At 46.9% G+C, this 22,311-nt stretch overlaps 1 protein-coding gene across 1 annotated transcript in view; it reads left to right on the top strand.

Moving 5' to 3' along the window:
* Positions 1 to 22,311, top strand: part of Glra1 (glycine receptor alpha 1) — an 85,999-nt gene that overhangs the window by 50,232 nt on the left and 13,456 nt on the right. Inside the window, exons 4-6 of the mRNA XM_055602860.1 lie at positions 14,924 to 15,147; positions 17,770 to 17,852; positions 19,526 to 19,663. Coding sequence (XP_055458835.1) covers positions 14,924 to 15,147; positions 17,770 to 17,852; positions 19,526 to 19,663 — 445 coding nt within the window. The remainder of the gene's footprint in view (positions 1 to 14,923; positions 15,148 to 17,769; positions 17,853 to 19,525; positions 19,664 to 22,311) is intronic.

Genomic DNA, 22,311 nt, shown 5'->3' with positions numbered 1-22,311 from the left:
TTGTTAGCCAGTTAGTTGGGAAGGTCTGGGTCCCGGTAAAAGGCCTTGTCTCAGAAACGTAAGGTGGAGAGCAACCAAGGAAGATGCCAACTTTCAGGCCTCCTCATGCACAGGCACACCCGTGCACAGGTGCATGCACGCACACACTTGAACACGTGTACACACATCCATTCGCTGTGAACATGCATAAGCCAGTGCTCATCGGGACATGGAGACCCTGAACCTCAGGAGATACCGCATCACTAACTGCTAAACCCCTGCTCCGTGACCTTCCTTTTCTTGTGCTGCAGGATTATTCCAACATGTCTGCAGAAGCATCCTCATAATGAGATACACTACAATACAGCTGGGTTCTACTCATTAAATAAGAACATATGCCTAAGGGGCTCAGGGGGCCAGCTCAGTCAAGTACTCAGACAAGTAGAGTGCTTGTCTAGTGTGTTTGAAGCCTTGAATTCAATCCCCTGCACCACATAAAATCAGACACAATGGTTCCTGCATAAAAAGCCAGCACTCTGGAGGTGGAGGCAGGAGGGATAGATAGTTGAAGGTCATCATCAGCTACATAGTGAGTTTGAGGCCAGCCTGGGCTACATGAGACCCCGTCCAAAGAAAACAAGTTCCTGTATACGATCATTGAAAGTATGCACAGATGGCTATGGCTGAGGCTGGTGCTCACCAAGTCTGTTCATATGCATCTCGGTTATTAGTCTGACTCTCAGAGAGAGGCTTTCTTTTCTATTCTGAGCGTATCATCCCATTAAAAAAATGTATGTTCAGTCTGATGGGGATTTCCTTCTATGCTTGATGTTTCTCTTTCACTTTTTAGAGAATTCTTTATCTGACTTTTTTGAGACAGAGTCTCACCAGGTAGCCAATAAAACTGTGGGATATGTACACCAGGCTGGCCTCACATTCACAGAGATTCACCTACCTCTGCCTCCCAAGTGCTGGGATTAAAAAGTAGACATTTGGCTGTCTGCCTGACATGCTGGCAGTCTTTGCTATAGTAGCCCAGAAAGGACCTTTCTGGGTTATGTCTCTTTGGAGACTTTTATTTATTTATTTAGTTTGTTTGTTTTTTGTTTGTTTGTTTGTTTGTTTGTGGGGGAGGGGCCACCCCACAGCACTCCTGTGAAGGTCAGATGACAACTTGCACAAGTCCGTCTTTTCCTTCCACTGTGTGGCTCCTGGAATCAAACTCGGGTCGTCAGGCTTGGCCGCGGGTACTTTCACTCTTGAAGCCATCTCGTATTTGAAGACTTTAAAATCTTGCTTTTTTGCTTTATCTTCTGTGCATGGTGTTTCGCCTGCAGGCACATCTATGCACCATGTGAGCGCCTGGTTTTCTTAGAGCAGTGGTTCTCAACCTGTGGTTTGTGAACCCCCTTTGGACATAGAAGGACCCTTTCACCAGGGTCGCCCAAGACCATTGCAAAACACAGATAGTTACATTATGATTTATAATAGTAGCCGTTATAAAGTAGCAACAAAAAAAAATAATTTTCTGGTTTGGGATCACCACAACATAAGGAACTGTGTTAAAGGGTCGAGAACTCTTAGGAAGGTTGATGACCACTGTCAGAGGCCAGAAGAAATGGTCAGATCGCTTGTGACTGGAGTTAATAAAGATTGTAAGCTGCTATTCTGGTGCTGGGAAGTAAACCCAAGTCCTCTAGAGGAACAGCCAGTGCTCTTGGCCTCTTATCCATCTCTCCATGCCACCCCAAAAAACATTTTTTATCATTTTAATTTCATGCATGTGTACCTATACCTTCAGAAGCCAAAGGCACGGGCTCCCCTGGAACTTGAGTTACAGTCAGTAGGGAGCCACCTGATGTGAGGGCTAGGAACCGAACTCTGATCCCCTGGGAGAGTTCAACCTCAGAGCCATAGCTCCAGCCCCTTATGTGGAAACTGATCCCCTGGGAGAGTTCAACCTCAGAGCCATAGCTCCAGCCCCTTATGTGGAAACTTTCGGGCTTCGTGGATCTAGAAGTCCACACGTCTCCGAAGATCTGGCAAGCTTCCATAGGTGTTATATTAAACAGCCTTCCTGAATGCCTTTTCCTCTTTCCAGAATGCCCACGATGCAAAGTTCCGCTCATTAATTTCTGTCTCATAAGTCCTGTCATTCCTTCTTTCTCTTCTCTTAGTCCTGGTACATTGGGTCTCAGGTAGGTTCAGTCTCATTTTCATCTTATTGATGGGACCTTTCAAAGCACAGCTAGTGCCTGGTTCTTTTTTCAGGACCACTTTCTTTTTGCTGGCTTTCTCACACCGTCCCCCAGATGCTGAATTCTTTTCCTGAGTTGGTCACATTACCTCTCTGTGTTCTCTCTCACACCACCGCATTTCCCTGAGGTCATTATTTTTAATCCCTTTTCGGGCATGTCATTGATTTCCTTCTTTTCGTGGCAGTAACTAGAGCCTTCTTGTGTTCGGTGGCAGTCACCAGATCCTCGCTGCATTCCTTTAGAACAGCTCTGTTTCCTGGCTCAGCATGTTTCTTTGCATCGATAGCTGAGCACCTTGAGGGGCAGCCATACCTACCAGCTCTGTGAAGAAGCTTCTGTAAAGACTGTCCTATGGAAGGCACTGAGGTGTTGGCTGGCTGGCGTGCTCAGGCTTTGGTTGCTGGTCACCTCACTAATGTGATTCCCTCAATAGTAATCCAGCTGGAGCTGGAGCTCAGTTGATGAAGCATCTGAAGCCCTGGCTTCCACACAAACCAGCTCTGTTTGTCCATACCTGCAATCCCAGAGCTCAGGGGTGGAGGCAGAAGGACAGAAGTCCACCGTTATCCTCAGCTACACGGCCAGTCAGAGACAACCCTGAGCTGCATTATTTTCTCTCAAAACAATACAAAAAAAAAAAAAATGGAGATCATCAAGTTCCCTGGGTTCCAATGATTTGGGGGCATCATTATGCAGCAATGCTAGTTGGGGATGAGCACTGCTAGCTGGGCCGGATCTCAGACCCTGGATAGACATGCTGGCAGATTCCACAGTCTTGGGCTGCTGTTAGTGCTGGGCCGGACCACCGGTCCATGGAAAAGCACAGCACCATGTAGACTTAGGTTTCAGAGTCACAATTATCTTCTCAGGCCTGACTGGCAGCATCTGTGTGAGCATGACCAGATGCTGGTGGAGCCGTGGGAATGGAGAGGTGCTGTCGCAGTGGAGGGAGCATTGAAGTGGTGGCTCCACTTTCAAGATGAACATAGCCACCAAGCTCAAGGGAGAGAGGCAGAAACCATAGGAGCTCCTTCCCCGCCCTGAGGCTGTGCTGCTGTGTGGACTCCCTAAACCGGCCTCAAAGCTGAGAACTATGAGACTCCCTTTGTGTCTAAGATCCACTTCTGGGGATCTGCTGACCTTTGCCCTGCACCCTGGCTTCCTTCTGGCTCCAATCTAAGCCACGGTCACTGATCAGGGAGTCGCCTCTCTAGACTGTCATCCTGAGTTTCCATTAGACCCTCAGAATTCTAATCTCTCCCCTGCCACATTCCAGTGTTCCCCCATATAAAAAAGCAAAGATGGTTTTGGTCTCGGTCCTTCTTGAAAGAGAAGAATGCTGGGTACTTCCATTCTACCTCTGGGGGGTGGGCAGCAGCCGTACACGGGCACACATGGGAGTGAGTGTCTGTGAACTCCAGAGGTCAACACCAGGTGTCCCCTCTATTCCTCTCCACCTTTTCTTTGTCTTTGAAATCCAAGACAGGGTCTCTCACTGGCCCTGGGGTTTGCCATTTCACTTGCTGGCCAGTGAGTCCTCGGAATATTCCTGTCATCTCCACGCCTGCAGCCTTAGAGTTGCAGATGTACACTACAGTGCTAGGCTTTTACGTGGACGCTAAATTCGGGCCTCCATGTGTGTGACGCAAGCATCCTGCCTACTGACAAACCTTCCCTGCCTCCATTCAGCCCTCTTAGTGATTTCCTTTCCCAGTGAGTGCACCTTTCACCACTACAGGTCACAGACTGTCTTTCAAAGTTAACACCCGCCCTTCAGTCTGGACCCCTTCGACAGCCAGTTACAAGTCCACCTGTATTTTTTCTTTTCCATCTTTTTTTATTTTGTTTTGTTTTTTGTTTGTTTTTTTCAAGGCAAGGTTTCTCTGTGTAGCCCTAGCTGTCCTGGAACTTGCTCTATAGACCAGACTGGCCTAAAACTCAGAAACTTGCCTACCTCTGCCTCCCTAGGGTTGGGATTAAAGGTGTGCAACACTCTGCCTGTCATTCTGAGCACATTTTCAGTCTCCTAAACAAGCGTCCTCCTGACGTTCTCACACACTGTGACACATCCCAGCAGGGTCCTGATAGACCCTGCTTACTCTATTCCTTCCTTCATTTCTGATGTAGAGTTTAAAGAAAAAATTACATTCATTTTACATTGAGTAACATTTTAAAATATTGAACAGAATATTTAATATTTAAATAGCAAATATTTAATTTTAAAACACCTTAAAATGTTTTAATATAAAAATCAACACTGAAAACAGATTTTAATATAAAGCAGATGGAGGTTGGCTTTAAAAAAAATTGTTTTAGAGACAAGGTCTTACTCTGTAGCCCAAATGCTGGGTTTAAAAGTAGGTGCCACCACCCCTGCCTTTTTTTTTTCTTTTATGAAAAAAAAAAATCAAAGTACAGTATACAATTATCAGAACAGTGTGGAACTGAAAACCAAAAGTCTTGGATCCCATATCTACAGCCTAGTGCTTACCAACTGTGTGGCTTCGGATTAGAACCTGACCTCAGGATGGTGAGATATCTCAGTAGTCAAGGTACCTACAGGTAAACAAAAAACCTGAGTTCAATCTCCCGGATACACGAGGCAGAAAGAACCAACTCCCACATTGTCTTCTGGCATCTACATGTATGCTGTAGCACACGTATGCTCACACACAAGTAACACATACACAAAAAAAAATTATTTAAAAATTAGATAAGACTGATCTCTGCTTCAAGCCAGTGACTTTGTTCCCATCCTGTGAAATGGGTGTCATGGAGCCCCATATGCTTGGATGATAAAGACGTTTAGAGACACGATTTGTACAAAGTTCTAGCAAATATTCAACATCCCATCACAGCAGATGCTGTCAGCATTATTGTATGATTTTGGGAGTCACACTGGGATTTTAGGCCCCATAAAGACAAGCAAGATCCTTTGCTCCACTTACCCGAGCCACTCTCTTGGATCCTGTCAGCAATGCTAACTTCTGAATGTGTATTATCCAACTGGGAAAGTGACCAGTGGTGTCGTGACCTAGGGGAGGTTAAGGTTCAAACAGGGCATCTGGAAAGGGATGAGATGTGCCTCTAACACTCTTGAGTGGAAGCTATCAAGAAAACTGAAGGGACCTCAGGAAAGGGTGTGGGCACCCACCAGCTCTAGACTTGAGGAAAGCACACAGTGGACCCGGTTCTTCAACCAAATCAGAAAGTGGACACTTAGAGAGCCGGAACAGATGTTTCCCGTCCTTTGCCCTCTGTGACACTTCTGTGCCATACCTGATGGCACTGAGGGGTCATGAACTCAGAAAGAGCCTGGTTAAATGCTTGGATGGCACTAACTTACTGGGTTCAAATAACAGCCTTTGCGAGTGTCTCTTGACCGTGAGACAACTTCCAAAGTTACACAACACAAAGTAGGAAAAGAAGTGAGGTGAAGGTCAAAATGGCCACATGTCTTAGCTACTTTCTCACTGCTGTGATATAAAACTCTGACAGAAACAACTTGAAAAAGACAGGGTTTATTTTGGCTCACAATTCCAAAGCGCAATCTACTACAGTGGGTGGATCAAGACAATAAAAAACTTGAAGTAGCTGGTTACAATACAGCCACAGTCAAGAAGCAGAAAGGGGACTGCAGAATTGGCTCAGTGGTTAAGAGAACTTAGCTGCTTACCTGGTCTTATGGAGGACCCAGGATCAGTTCTCAGCACCCACATGGCAGCTCATAACCACCTGTAATAACTCCAGTTCCAAGGGATCTGGTGCCCTCTCCTGGCCTCCATGGGCACTGCACATACATGGTACAGATACAAATACAGAGGCACACACACACACAATTAAAAATAAATGGCTCTAGGCAGAGGAATAAGCAGAAAGTAGTGAATGCATGCTGTTGTTCAGCTCCTTTTCTTCACCTTTGCAGTCCAGGGATCTCCTCCCCAGAGAATGGTGCCACGCACAGTGGGCAGGCCTTCCCAACTCGCTTAACACAATCAAGATGATATGCGAAGGCATGCCCAGAGGCCCATCTCTCAAATGATTCTACATTTTGTCCAGTTGACAGTTAACACTAACCGTCACCTCATGTAAGCCTTGCCTCAGTCATGGAACTGCTTGGCATCCTTGGGAAAAATCTGTTTAGCTTCCCTGGACCATGTGTAAATATGCACTTGAGACTGAAGTCTCCACAGACTTTCTAGCAGTAACATATGTGTAAATGATGGCAATGATTTTTTATTAATTAATGTATTTACTTACTTTACATCCCAATCACAGTTTCCCCTCCCTCCTCTCCTCCCAGTCCTTCCTTCCCCACCTGCCCATGCTCATCCACTCTTTCTCTGTTTCTCTTCAGAAAGGGGGAAGCGTCCCATGGATACCAACCAGCCGTGGCATAGCAAATTGCAGTAAGACGAGGCACATCCTTTCCTATTAAGGCTAGGCAAGGCAGCCCAGTAGGAGGAAAGGGTCCCAAAGACAGGCAACAGAGTTAGAGACAGCCCCTGCTCTGGCTGTTGGGAGTGATGGCAATGATTTTTAAAGACCTTCAGGAGCTAGAGAGGTTACACACCAGTTAAGAGCATTTCCCAGGCTGTGATCCCCTCTTCTTTCTGTTGACAGTTGTCTTTATTGCGCAGAAGTGTTTTAAGTTTGTCCATTCTTGCTTTTGTTTCCTGTGCTGTAGGAGTTGTCCAAAAAATCACAGCCTGTGCCACCATCTCAACATATTTTTTTCAACATTTTCCTCGAGTAGTTTCAGAGTTTCAGGGTTTACATACATCAAGGTGTCTTATCTACTTTGAGATAATTTTTTGAAGAGGGTGAGAGACAGACAATGAAATTTCATCTATATATGGATGTCCAGTTTTTCCCTGCACTGTGTGTGTCGATGAAGTTGTCTTTTTTTTCAGTGTCTGATTTTGGCACCTTTCATTAAAAAGCAGTCTGCTGAAGCTGCTGAATTTATTTCAGGTACTACATTACATTCTACCTCGTGGATCTAAGCATCTTTCTTGTGCCAATATCACACCATTTTTAACCGTTGATCAGCAGGATGTTTTAAAATCGGCTTCCACTACTCTCCAGCTTTGTCCTTTCCACTGAAGATTGTTTGGACTTTTGTGCTTCCATATAAATTTTAAGATTTTTTTTAGTTCTGTGAAGTATGTCTCTGTTGTTCCAATTCACAACATCTATGAATGCTTTGAGGAGTCCTTCAACAATGGTTCTTTCAATCTGTGAACACAGAAAGTCCTTCCACGTTTCAGTACCCTCAGATTTTTTTAATTAAATTTTTATTTTTTATACTAGTTACAGTTTATTTACTTTGTTTCCCAGCTGTAGCTCCCTCCCTCATGCCCACCCTCCTTGCCTCATCTCCTCCCTGCCCCTCTCTAAGTCCACGTATAGGGGAGGTCCTCCTCCCCTTCCATCTGACCCTAGTTTATCAGGTCTCTTCAGGACTGGCTGCATTGTCCTCCTCTGTGGTCTAGCAAGGCTGCTCCTCCCTCGGGGAGAGGAGGGAGTTCAAAGAGGCAGCCATTGAGTTCGTATTCTTGTCACAGACAGTCCTTGCCGGTTTTTTTTTTTTTAAGTTGTGTAATTTTCATTGAAGAGTTCTTTCACACCCTTAGCTAAGTTTATTCCTGGAGCTGGAATGGAGGCAGGCGTTATATTTGAGACAGGGTCTCCTGTAGACCAGACAGTCTTCAAAATCCATATGTAGCTTGGCAGTCTTTTTCTTTGTTTCATGTGTATGAGTAGTTGTGCAAGTATATCCATGTATCACATGTATGCAGTGCCCCAGGAGGTCAGAAGACCCCAGTAACTGGAGTTAAAGATAGTTGCAACCCACCATGCAGGTTCTGGGAATCCTCTACATGAGCAGCCAGTGCTCTGAACTGCTGAGCCATCTCTCCAACCGTTTCCTTGAACTTGTAATCCTCCTGCCTCTGTCTCCTTAGTATTGGAGCTACAGGTGTTCTCCCACCACGCCTGCTTTATATGGCACTGAAAATGGAACCCAGAGCTTGCTGTATGCTAAGCAAGCAATCCCCTGAGTTACTTCCTCAGCTCCTAGGGTTTGGGGTTTTGTTTCATTTTGTAGCTGTTTCATTTTGAATAGGGTGCTCTCCTGGTTTTTTTGTTTCTTTGTTTGATCGTTCGTTCTTAGCAAATTCATTATTAGTGCATAGAGAAGCTACTGCTTTTGTATGTTGGTTTTGTATGTTGGTTTGTATCCTGGCACTTGAGTGAATTCATTCATCACTTCCAATAGCCTTTGTTGGAGTCTTTGGGGTTTTCATGTATAGAATCATATGAACTGCAAAAAGGGACAATTGGACTTCCTATTTCATACACCTTGAACTCTTTTCTCTTGTCTAATAAGAGAGTGAATTTTATATCATCAGACAAATTAGGTTCAAACTCCAGCCACTTGTACATTCTCAACCCTTTTTCAACATGCTGACTTAAACATACTCATCTCCTTGAGTCATCTTTTGTCTTGAAAATCAAGTTGAGTGCTGGGACGATGCTCAGTCATACTTTACAAGCACAGGCCTGAGTATGGTCTCAGAATACAGTTTGTTTGTTTGTTTGTTTGTTTGTTTGTTTGTTTGTTTTTCAAGACAGGATTTCTCTATATAACCTACAAAGTAAGACTTACTTTGTAGACCAGGCTGGCCTCAAACTCACAGAGATCTGCTTGCCTCTACCTCCCAGAATGCTGAGATTACAGGCATGTGCCACAGCACCGAGCTTCAGAATACACATTTTAAAAGCCAAAGACAGAGACAGGTGAATCTCTAGGAGTCACTAGTAAGCCAGCCTAGCCTACTTGGCAAGTTCCAGACCAAGGAGAAACCCTGTCTCAAGGCCCGAAAGAGAGACAGAGGGACAGGGGAGAGAGAGAAAAAACAGACAGACAGGCAGACATAATGGAGGGGGTGAGGGAGAGAGCATAAAAGGTGGATAACACCTGAGGATCAACAGGATAATTGTCCTCTGGCTTACACACGCAGTTGAACTTACACACACTGTGTTACTTTCTTTTCGGTCACCATGATAAAATAACCGGACAAGGAGCAATTTATGGGAGGACGCTTTCTCTGGCTCACAATTCTAGAGCTACAAAGTCCATCATAATGGGGAAGGCATGGCAGCAAGGACAGGAAGCTGGCTGGTAACACCACTTCCACGCTCAGCAGAGAATACAGGAAGTGAAGCCAGGCTATAAACCCTCAAAGCCCAGTGTCACACTTCCTCCAGCAAGGCCCCACTTCCTCAAGGCTCCGTAATCTTCCCAGAGAGCACCACCAGCTGAGAACCAGATGTTCAAACGTTTGGGGGTGTTTGTCATTCAAACCACAACACATACCAACCCATGAACGCATACACCAACACATTCCGCACACTTTTCTTTAAATCATGTTGATTTAAAGAATCTTATGCAGCAGGATTCCTCTCAGGATTGAAAAAGAAAAATGTCAAGTTATGCAGCATGCTTAGACACATGCCTGGCTCACAGTAGGATCCTCAGTAAGGGGAAGATACTGTTATTCTAGGTTGCATAGACAAGAATGCCCCCGCCTACACAGCTCTGTCTGGGCTGAGTTTTTTCTACATGAGAGTCCTTTTTTACCCCTGACTCTCTGCATTCTTAAACACCCTGAAGCTGTGGCCCCATTCCTCATGGCTGCTCTAAGCATTCAAACCTCTGTCCTCACACGCCTTTGGCTTCTTTCCCAGCAAAGCAGATACTATGAGCAGTTACTGCACAAAAACTGCTCTGAGATGCCAGCTTCAGGAGGAAAGACAAAATGAAATGGGCATTTCAGGTGCCACATTCTCATCTCACCTTGCTGGAGGCAAGCCCTACCTTTTGGAGGATGCCTCTGATAATAGTGTGTTGGTACATCCTGAGACCCCTGATACTAGGAGCTTCCTATTGTGGATATCTGCGACCACATTTTGCCTTGTAAGCTGGAAAATCTGAGTTCTCCGAGTGCAGAAACCAAGAACTTCTGCTTCTGCATCTGCATCTGGCTTCTGCTTCTGCTTCTGCCTCTGCCTGCCCGCCTGCTTGCATCCAATGAGAAGAGTCAATCTGAGTTTAGCAGAGCAAAACTCACTCACCTCTCTCCTCGAGAGCTGACAGCTGAGACTGCAAAACATGCACAGGGGCCTGCAAGATGGCTCTGCTGGCAAAGGCAAATGCCACAACGCTTCACAAACTGAGCTAGAGACCCAGAACCTACACAGCAGAAGGAGAGGACCAACTCCCGAAAGTTGTAGCCTGACCTCAACCCCCCCCCGTGCCATAGCAGGTGCACATACATATAAACACATACACAACCCAAAACAATTAATAAAACATTGTTTGTTCTTCAAAAGATGCATGTAGAAAAGATGTCAAGTACAGTGGTGTACACTTATAATCCAGCACTCAAGAGGCTGAGGCAGGAGGATGGAAAGCTTAAGGACAGCCTGGGATACACATAAAAAAAATATGAACGTGAGTTCGCACCTTCCATCCATCCCTTACTGCTGTGTCTCTTGCTTCCGGTAATCCTTCGTAGGCTTCTCGCCTTCCACATCTCCTTCCCAATAACACACCCTCATGAGCTCTGACATATTTCCTGTTCAAAGGTTCTGAGCTTCATATTTCACCACCAGTTCTGAATTTAGAGGAACCCATTAGATGTTAGAATGTTAAACTAGACATCATAAAGAAAGAGGGGAAAAATCCAACTATTAGTGACACAAAGGAAACCTTCAAATGTTTGGAGTATGGGTGGATGGATGCATGGATGGATGGATGGGTGGATGGATGGATGGATGGACAGGTGGATAGATAGATGGATGATGTATAGATGGGTGAGTCTTTCCATGGTCTTATAAACAAAAACTGGTTGTCCAGTTACCAGAGGTCAGAGTGTCAGTGAATCTTGAGTCTTACAAAATGGCTGAATCGATGCTGAAGACAGTTGGGCTACTCTTCTGATAGCCCACACTTCAGAGATTTGAAAGCAGGACTGTAAGTCCTGGATCGGAGAATTCCGCCGTTGCCTCTCTGACCCATGACCTCGCACGTGGACTCCCACACGTGTCCAAAAGCAAGCCAGCAAGGTGTAAGGCTAAGAAACCTAAGCAGCACTTAGCTTTCAGCCCATTATACCAGCCATTTCAATCCCTCCTGAGCTACATTCCCCACAACTGTTTACCAACCCCAAGAGGAAAACTCCATGGTGAGAACCTGTCTGCCAGAGAAGTCAGGCAACAGGGACCATACAATATGCTGCTCTAGTCTCTTGCTCTGACTCTCATGAGTCATTTTATAATGAGATCCATGGGGCCTGTTCCTTCTTTCAAACAATGCACCTTTCTATTTGTTCACATGCACTATTTCTGCAGAAAAGAAACAATACAACACGAAACCAGGGGAGGACTATTAGGGGCGGTAGAGATGATGTAGGGAAACACACGTTTACCGTCATCCTTGCCAGCTGCGGCTGATCATACTTGGGAGAAGAGCCGCTCCCAGGGAGGAAGCACTCGGTTGGATGTTTGTGAGGATTTCATCCTTCTGGGAGTTCAGCAAGAAAGCCAGGGGTACCTGGTACATCCAGAGCCAAAAGGTGGCAGGGCTTAAGTTGAGTTCACAGAATTTGCCAGGCAACAAGGACCAAAGTATCCAAAGCAAGAGTCAACTTCCTCCATCCAAGTCAAGTGCTCACTAGAGGGTTGGGTCAATGTGATTCCAGCCCTACATTCCCCAACCCATGAGCCCTGTTCTTGGACACATCTCTGGGCCTTTCCAAGCCCATTTCTCCCCCACCCCTTGCCGTGGGAATCTGAGTGTTTGCTTTCAGAGCTTTTGTGAGAATTAAATGTGTGTGACAGTATGGAAAACATTTTAAGAAATGTCACTTCCTTTCCTTCCTCGAAGCTACATGAACAGTCTTGACATGTCACTAGCAGGAACATCAAGAGTATGGCTGTTGTTTGGGGACTGGAGGCTTTTTCTGCCCAACCATTCATAGAGTGTTCACTTCCAGATGACTTTCCCAGAACCCACCCTAGCACACTGTATGTGTAAGCTCCAAGGGAGATGGAGAGGAGGGGCCAGCTTTGGAGATGTGACCAAAGCATGAAAAGCAGAACCCAGCATGCAGGATTGGTGTGATGGCTCAGCAGGTAAAGGCACTTGCCACTAAGCCTGACAACCCGAGTTTGAGTCCAGAATCCTACATAGTGGAAGGAAAGAATGAAATACCTCTGAAAGTTGCCCTCTGACCTTCACATCTTCACTCATATGCTTGTGCATGCAACACACACAGAGAAAGAGAGAGAGAGAGAGACTAAGAAACTAGGCAAATGGTAATTTGAATCTTTTTTAATTTTTATTTGATATGTATGGGTATTTCACCTCATGGAGGTCTATTCATATGGTCCCTCTGGAGGCTAGAAGAGGGTGTCAGATTCTCGGGAACTGAGTTAAAGATGGTTGTGAGCTTCCACATAGGTGCTGAGAATCAAACCTGAGTCCTCTGGAAGAGCAGCCATCCCTGGAGAGATGGTTCAGTAGACAAAGGTGCTTATCATCAATCATAAATGACCTAAGACCAATCTTCAGGACCCATATGGTGGGAAGAGATAATAACTCCCTCCAGGTGTCCTCTGACCACCACACATGTGCTGCACACAAAAAAATAAGGAGAGAAAGAAAGAAAGAAAGAAAGAAAGAAAGAAAGAAAGAAAGAAAGAAAAGAAGAAGAAGAAGAAGAAGAAGAAGAAGAAGAAGAAGAAGAAGAAGAAGGAAGGAAGGAAGGAAGGAAGGGTTTTTTTTTTCTTAAGTACTCTTAGCTGCTGAAACATTTCTCCAGCTATACAATTAAAAACAAACAGACAAACAAACAAACAAAACTTTAAACAATATCCAGGCCCAGCCTCCATTGCGGGACTCATACGACCTGAGATTATGAAGCCAAACATCACCTTCTATGGGGCTTGAGGGACAGGCTGCAATTAAGTTCTAGGAAAATCCTATGAAATGCTTTGGAACGTTTTATGAAGCTATCAATACTTCCACCAGAATGAGGCACAAGGGAGGCCGTGGGCAGGGGTAGAATGGGCACGGGAACACCATTTGTTTTCATTCATCCTTGCCAGTGACTGACCAAGACTAACGAGGATCCAGAAGCAGCACCCCAAAAGAAAGCACAGCGTGGCCTCATCTTATGGCACCCTCAGGGAAAAAGTGACATATCTCCAGTGTGTGAAGATGTGTGTGAGGGCAGGTGCATGTTGGTGGGCTATGCATGGGTGTGGGTGTATGGGAGCCGTGTGTGCATATTATTTCTTGAAGGTTGGCACCAAATGTCCGACCTCGGGTCATTGATCTTTGAGAGCCCAACACGGATGCTCTGCCCTTCTGCCTTGGGTAAGAGAAACACACCTCAAAGTCCATCTGTGGTGCTACTGTATTCATGGACTCCAAGTTTATAGTAATTCTCCAGCAAAATTAAAACTTTTCTTTTTTTTAAGTCTTATTTTATTTTTATATGTGTGTTTTGTGTGTATGTGTGTGTGTGAGAGAGAGAGAGTGAGTGCGTGTGTGCAGCTGGTAGAAGCCAGAAGAGGATGTCTAACTGCCTTGAAAGCTGGAGTTACAGGTGGTTGTGAGCTGCCATATGGGTATTGGGAATTGAATCTGGATCCTCTGGAAGAGCAGCCAAGTGCTCTTAACCACTGAGCCCCTCAAACCCCTAAAAGACTTCCTACTGAAATATTTTCTTCTTGTGGAATATTCTTTAGGCACATCTGCCCAGGTTCCTGACAGCTTTCCTAGGTGTGAATGGAAATAAAATGGCCTCTCAGCAATTCTGTGATCCTCAGAGCAGTTGAACAAAGCTTCAGCAGGACCTGCCTTGCCCCTGCCTGAACCCCCTGTATCCCAGCATGGACCTCAAACTGTATAGCTATGAATGACCTTGAACTTCTTTTTTATTTTTTATACTTATCCCTTTACAATGTGGAGGAGTAAGCTGAATGTGTCAGTACACACCTTTAATCCCAGAACTCAGGAGGCAGAGGCAGGTGTATCTCTGTGGGTTTAAGGCCAGCCTTGTCTTCAGAGTGAATTCCAGGCCAGATAAGGATACACAGAGAAGAAAGAAAGAAAGAAAGAAAGAAAGAAAGAAAGAAAGAAAGAAAGAGAAAGGGAGGAAAGGAGAGAGGGAGGGAGGGAAGGAAAGAAGCTGATCTTTTACATTAGTCTTTGAATGTATGTTTAATTTGTTGTTGGGTTTGATTTTGGTTTGTTTGTTTGTTTGTTTGTTTGTTGTTTAGGACAGGGTCATGCTCTGCAGTGCTGACTTGGTGTTTGCTATGTAACCCAGGCTGGCCTCAAATTAATGGCAGTACTGCTGCCTCAACTGCCTATGCAGGCATTACAGCATGCCAAGCTAAAATACCTTCAAAATAGAAGGTCTCTTCTAAAGTTCAGATTTGCATATACTCTGCTGAGGATGGAGAGAGAGGGGTGATGTTGGTCCCCTGGTCCCCAGACATGCACCCACTCTCAGCCTTTTCCAGGATAGGTTTTGGGGCCCATAAGCACTGAAGCCTCTGAGAGTTGGCCCCGGAGTCTAACCCCACCCCCACTGCTCTCTCGGCTGCAGGACTATCGGGTCAACATCTTCCTGAGGCAGCAGTGGAATGACCCACGTCTGGCCTACAACGAATACCCTGATGACTCTCTGGACCTTGACCCGTCCATGTTGGATTCCATCTGGAAACCTGACCTGTTCTTTGCCAATGAGAAGGGGGCCCACTTCCACGAGATCACCACCGACAACAAACTGCTGAGAATCTCCCGGAATGGCAACGTTCTCTACAGCATCAGGTGGGTTCCAGAGCCAGCAAGGCCAGGGAACCATAGGAGCGGGTTTCATCAAAAGCAAGGAGAGAGGGTGGGAAGGGCCTGTGAGGGAGGGTGGAGTTTGAGTCACCCTGTGTTTCAACAAAGACAAAGTAGATTTCCCAGTCATGATCAGTAGCAAGTACAGGGGAACAAAGTTTGAGAAGACACAGAAGCTTTGGTGGTAAATAGCACTGACTGATTAAATAAAATGGAATGAGCTAATGGGGAGAAGCTCTACTATATAACTGAGGTTTATTGGAGCAGTAAGGGATGGGAAGGAAGGTGGGAAAAAGAGAGAGAGCAGGAAGGGGGAAAAGAAAAAAAAAGAGGAAAGGGGGGAAGGGCCTGGGAATCAAAATGTCTGGATTATATAGTTAAGAGCCTCTGGGAGAGAAGCCCCATTCCAGGGCAGGGCATGCCAGCCATGCCCTGGAGCAGGTAGGGATAAAACAGGCACCACCATGTAAATGGCACAGTCCACAAAGATAAACCAGGGCTGCTGCCTTCCTGCTTCAAACCCTACTCGCCTTGTATTAAGCCTTGGGAAACAAGATCCCTCCCCCTGAATGTATCCTGTAGACTGATTAGGTGCTAAGCTTTCAAAGTGTCCTATGACTCCCACTCCCTGCCACATACACACCTAGTCCCTTATCTCCTTCTCTGGGGCAAAGAACAGCGGATAATGGACATGGAGAAGTGGAAAAATGGACCCACACTCGAAACAATGGCAGCTTAGAAAACAGACTATGCAAAACACTTTTCATGTGTTATATCGCTATATAACTCATGAACTACGTTTGATGATCCCTATTATGTACATCAAAGAAGTGAGTGTGTGGGGATTTAGGAAAGTTACCCAGTCTTCCATGGATCCTGTCAGGGAGTAGGTTCTGATGGGGTACTAGTGTGGGTCCCCTGCTCTCTGGAGGATCAGAAGAGCCACAGCTTTCCAGGTGGGTCCCCGAACTCCTGGAGCATCAGAATGGCCACCAACCACCACTTTCCACCGGCAGGCACATCAATACATGATAACGAACGGAAGTGTTCTGATTTAAAAGAGCTTCAGAGTACTAAATGGCCATTCCTCACACCTTCAGTTCCTCACTGGGGGAGAAGTTTTATCTCCCACTCAGAGAAGAGCCTTAAATATCCAGAATGAGGCAGGGTGGAAAGCGGGGAGACTGGGCTGATCCTGACCTCAGAGATGATTGGGGTCAGTCCCTCGCAGGCTCTGTGGAAGAGACCCTCACCCCTGAGGGGCAGCAGAAGCACCGCTGCTTGAGTCTGCCCTTCCAGCCACATCTAGATGGAGAATGACATGGGCTGGGCGTCAGCCACCAAGGCCCTGCCAGGCCCTGACATGGGCTGCTGGAGGGAGGGTCACCTCTGCCTAGAATTCACTGCTGCCAGGACAGTTTCATGTCTCCAGAAAACCAAGTCCCAGCGCAACCTGACAGAAGGACAGGTCAGCAGAAAGCGATGGTCCCAAGGTCATCCAACATCTGGAAATTAACCCATCCTGACAGCTGCCCCACTTCAGAGCTTTTATCTTCAGAAATGGGCCTTTAGACAGAAATTTTCCCTCCACTCCTCCCGCCCCTTCTCTGCCTCTCTTCTCTTCCCTCTTCCCATCCCGCTTCTGCTTTTGTTCTGTCCTTAAAGGGGAGCACACACACCTGAAGTATTATGAGCTGGAAAGGGAAATTCCCAAAGGGCCAAGTGTGTAGCTGAGGAGGCGGTAGCTATGTCCTATGGAGACATCTCCAGCTGGGTATCTCAAAGAAGTGAGTCAGGCCTTGGGCTAGCAGGATAGAGAGCGTGTCAGCCAACCCAAGAGCCACGAGGACTCAGCATGCAAAAGTTAGATCCACGCGACTTTAGCACAATCGCAGCTCATCCTTTCCTAGGTGTGTGTCCTGTGGGTGAGGTAGGGAGATTATCTAAGAGCCCTTCTCTTTGCTCTGCAGCCAGTGCTCTGGTGTGAGCAAAGACTTTCAAGGTTGTATTGCAGCCTGAGCTACCAGCCTGGAATGTTAGAGAAGGGCTCCCTCTGGCTCTGGAGCTGCGGCCTCAAAATAAATAACTGACCCACTGTTTTCCTTCTACCCCTGCCTGAACCCACAAATGTGAGTTGGTTGAATGGAAACAGCTGGGGCGGGGGGGCAGTCTCTGAACTCACCTCTGACAGGCCCATCAAGTGACTGGAAGCAGGCAAGAGCCATGTGCAGGGCTTCCTGCCGAAGCGTGGGAGTACCTGAAGCTGGGGACTCGGTGGAAAACCTGGGATCTACCTGACGGAAGAGCTGGCATGGGGGCAGCTCCTGGCACCCCAGAAACCTGCTGAAAATCATTCTCTATCCTCCAAGAAGGATCCAGAGAAACCCAGAAGGCCCTCCGGCTGGTGACTTGAGGCCACCTCCTTCCTGTTGCCAGGCCTCCTCTTCCATCCCAGGAGTCTGGAAATGTACATACAGTTAAGCTATAAGCACCAATCCCCTGGTCACTGGTCCCCACCCTGAAACAGTGATTTCAACTGGCCAAAGTATGGAGGTGCAGACTCCCTAAATGTGGTCCCAGCATCTGCCCTGTCCCTTCTCTTTCCAGAATCACCCTGACACTGGCCTGCCCCATGGACCTGAAGAATTTCCCGATGGATGTGCAGACGTGTATCATGCAACTGGAAAGCTGTGAGTCCGAATCAGTGTTTGTTTGTTTGTTTGTTTGTTTGTTTGTTTGTTGTTTGTTTGTTTTTAAGGAGCCAAGCTCCTACTTACCCGTGCCAGGCAGAAATTCCCTAATCCCTGAACCCCAGGAGAGTACTTTTATAACTCAGAGTACCAAGTGAAGGGACTTGCATTGAGAAAATGCATTAGAATATGACTCCCCTGCTCTGTCTCACTGGGCACAGGCTTTGTCATCTGCGGCACCCTCCCAGGACGAGGCACTGTGCCAGGCCCCTCGTGAATGTGCCTGCCAGGAATGAAGAGAAGTGGACGAGGGGAACCGTGCTCTGCAGATGCTCATGTCGGCAGGGGTGGTAGTCAACTGGCTGCACAAGTCACTCTAGCAAAGAGGAATATCGGGGTTTATTGCTGGAAGCAGGAGACAGGGTCAGGGAGAAAAGGCTCTGTCGGGAAAGTGCCTGCCACACAGGCATCAGAAGAAGCACAAGACTGTATCCCCAGCGTGCATGTAAAAGCCAAGCAGGGCTAGGGCATGGCGCAGGGCAGATCTCTGGAACTCACTTGCCATCCAACCTAACTGAAGCAATGAGCTTCCTGTTCAGTGAAGAGACCTGTCTCAAAAAATAAGGGAGACGATGGAGAGGTGGGCCAGCAGTTAAGAGCACTGGCTGCTCTTCCAGAGGACCTGAGTGTAATTCCCAGCACCCACATGGCATCTCACAACTGTCTGTAATTCCAGTTCCTGGGGATATAGATATCATGTGTGCAGGCAAAGCCCCAATGTACACACAATAATAATAAGTAGAACTTTTTTTAAAAAGGAACTCATGCCAGTCTTGCAGAGGACCCCAGTGCAGTTCCTAGCACCCACATTGGTCAGCTCACAACCATCTGAAAAATCCAGCCCTAGGAAGATCTGACACCTCTGGTCTCGGAAGCCATCTACATGTGTGTAGCTTGCACAGACACACACACAATCACACACACACTATTTTAAAATAACAATAAAATATTTTCTGAAATCAAATAAAGTGGAGAGCAATTGAAGAAGACACCCAACATGAGCTTCTGGCCTACACACACACGATCACATAAACACATACTCGTTACACCACACACACGAGGTAGGAAATAGCTAGGCAGTGCACACCACAGGAGGCTGAGGCGGAACCATTGTGAGTTTAAAGACAGATTGAGCTGCATAGTGAGTCCGAGGCTGGCCTGGGCTACATGAGACCATGCCCCCCCCCAAAAAAAAAAAAATTAAAGAGAGATGGTCCTGAGCCAAAAAGCTGATTGGCTTGATTGGCTCATTATTCCCCACATACTCTTCTCATCAAGAACACATGTGGTAGACTCACTCCCCAGAGGAAAACCTGTAGGGAGGGGAAAAACCAACAACAACTTTGGGGCTGGCACGTGCAAGAATTACTGGTGTCAATCACCCTTCCCCATGGGGTGAGGGGCAAGGCCCCAGGACAGACCTAGGTGGGGGGGAGGGGCTGGAGAATGAATCTAAACAATTTAACAAGTTTCATCTCCTTTGTGAGGCAGTGGCGAAGGAAAGGCATCAGGGATCCCCTGACTTCCACCACGATCTGGGGCTCTGCCCAGCCTCCACCTCTAAGCATAATGCAAAGACCTTGCTAACTGCTCCCTCTTCTGATCCCTGCCAGTTGGATACACCATGAATGACCTCATCTTTGAGTGGCAGGAGCAGGGAGCCGTGCAGGTGGCTGATGACCTGACCCTGCCTCAGTTTATCCTGAAAGAAGAGAAGGACCTGAGATACTGCACCAAGCACTACAACACAGGTGGGTGGCAAGCAGCCATGATGCTCTCCAGGTCCCCAGGCCGTTTCAGATGCTCATCCAGCATCACAGACTGGTGTGAGGTTGTGTTTACAGACTGGTGTGAGCCCATGCTTATCACTATGGTTAATGGAATGGGTTTGGAACAACTTTAAAAAGAAAGCCACTGAGATGTTCTTTCTGCATGTCCTGGGGATGTCGATTTGAGCTTAGGCCACACCTAATTACAAGAGAAGCTGGCAAATAGTGTCTTTGTTCTGGGTAGGAGTCCTACTGCTGAGGCAAGGGGGGAGCTGGTAGATGAAGGGTAGGTCTGCCACCCAGAAACGAATGTTTCTGGTAGCGCAGCAGTAAAGTACTTGCCTTGGACCCAAGCAAGAATTTGCTGGGAGGCCATGGTTCTGACTGGTAATTAGAACCCATTAGAAATCGGCCCATTCTCTGGGAACCACAAATGGTTGCTCAGCTCTCTGTCATCCATGACTAGCCTAGCCTTTGCTGGGAGGGTCTGAGTCCAGGGAGGAACTGGGGTTAGACCAGGGGAAACAATACAAGCCCATCACAGGTGGGAAGCCAGCTCATGTGAGCACTGTTGGGAGGGGGCAAGAGGGCTGGCATGCTGGCTGGCACACTGGTAAGAAGCTGTGTCTGACCCTAGCTGAGCAGAGGTGAGGCATGTCTGCTGTAGGATAATGCAGGTCCAGGAAGGAAGACGTGGAGGAGGCGGGCCAGGAGAAGCCACTCTAAGTAGGTCTAAGTCCCTGTGAGAAACAGGCGGCCTGGGCTCTAGTCCGAAAAAGACGGCTACACCTTTCTGGGTCACCTCACAGAAGTCTCTGAATGTCTAAAGATGCACTTCCCCCCTGAGCATGCTGACTCTGAGATAACAATATTCCCAGTGGCCACCCCGAGCAGCCATTGACCAGACCACGGGTTTAAATACCACAGCGGACTCTCGGAGACCAGAGCTGTTACCAGCATGCTGCATCTCCCTTTTTATCCCACTCTTTCCCGGGGTATAACTGACTAACCAAATTTGAGAGTGTATGCATTGAAGCTGCACCAAGGTGTTACCTTGATGTGGGTTGCTATCTATTGTAAAATAAACACCACAATCAAGTTAATGAATATACACGTCACCTCACGCATATGTGGGTACGCAACATGCACCTAAGACCTACCCTCTTGGCAGATTCAGCTTCGTAGATGGATCAGGATTGGGATCACAATACCAGATCCCCAAAGTTTAGTCATCTCTCGTAACTGAGTCTCTGCACCCTTTGCCCAACACCTCACTGAAGCCCAGGCCCCACACCCTCTGCTCCTGTGAGTTTGATTGCCACAGGCCACATGCACAAATGAGGTGGGAAAGCACTTGTCTTTGTGGCAGGCTCACTTCACTTGGTAGGACAGGACCTGCCAATTTCATTCACGCATTTGAAAATGCCAGGATCTCTCTCTTTCTTTCTCTCTCTCTCTCTTTCTCATGTGTGTGTGTATGTGTGTGTATACAGATGTATGCTACCGTGCTTGCACACACACACGCAGAGGCTAGAAGTGGGTGTCAGGCACCTTCCTCAGTCACTGTCCACTTTATTTTTAAAACTGGGACTCACAATTGGAGTAGACTGGCTGGCCAAAAAGCTCCAGGGATGCTCCTGCCTAACCCCTCCCCCAAGCACTGGGGTTTCGGCTGCTCACCCAAGGAAGCACTTTTCTCACTGAGCCATCTCCTCTGCTCAGTTTTCTTATTTGGGAGGGTAATGCTCTATTATTTTCTCTTTCGGTCCATGGAGAGCTACATTCTGACGCAGCAACCCACTTCTATATATTCGTCTGGAAAGTGCTCTCCTGCATCTGCATCAGCGTGACTGACAGCCGCCCAGGAGGCGGAAAGAGTCTGATGTGCAGGGAGCCTTCCCACTCATCACCACCTCCACTCTTCATTTTTACAGTCCTGAGTGAGGCCCTGCAGGGATGGGGGGAGGGAGGAGATGGACAGGGCCATGACCACACAAAGTCCCAGGAAATCTGCTGGTCACCGGCTTCAGCAGACAGGGACTTAGACCCTTCCCTGGGACAGCAGGCATAGCCCAAGTTTTGGTGATATAAGGGTGAAAAGAGATAAGCTACTTAAAGAAAACACCGTACAGCTGGATCTTAGGGAGGCCTCTTCTCAACTGAGGGTCCCTCCTTTCAGTTAACTCTAGTTTGTGTGTCAAGTTAACATAAGACCAGCACAGCCATTTTTTCTTTCTAGACAAGATTTCTCTGTGCAGCCTTGGCTGTCCTGGACTCATTTTGAAGACTAGGCTGGCCTCAAACTCACAGAGATCTGCCTGCCTCTGCCTCCCTGAGTTCCAGGACTAAAGGCGTGTGCCACCACACCTGGCTTGATTCGGCCATTTTTAAGCCCAAGAGTGAAGAGAAAGAGAAATGCTTAGCAAGAGAGACACGTCCAAGAGTGTGGATGTGGACATCACAAAGAAGAATCATCAAACCAAAGGTTTACAAGAAGTGATAGACTCAAGTCACATTTGAGGACACCAGAACAAAGGGATCTGGAAACTCCACTTACACTCTCTCTTAGGAAACAGATAGTGATGATGATGATGATGATGATGATGATGATGATGATGATGATGATGATG

The sequence above is a fragment of the Psammomys obesus genome, unplaced genomic scaffold (genome assembly GCF_907164565.1).
Source record: "Psammomys obesus unplaced genomic scaffold, mPsaObe1.curated_primary_1811, whole genome shotgun sequence".
Taxonomy (NCBI): Eukaryota; Metazoa; Chordata; class Mammalia; order Rodentia; family Muridae; genus Psammomys; species Psammomys obesus.
This window is presented reverse-complemented; position numbering and strand designations above follow the sequence as displayed.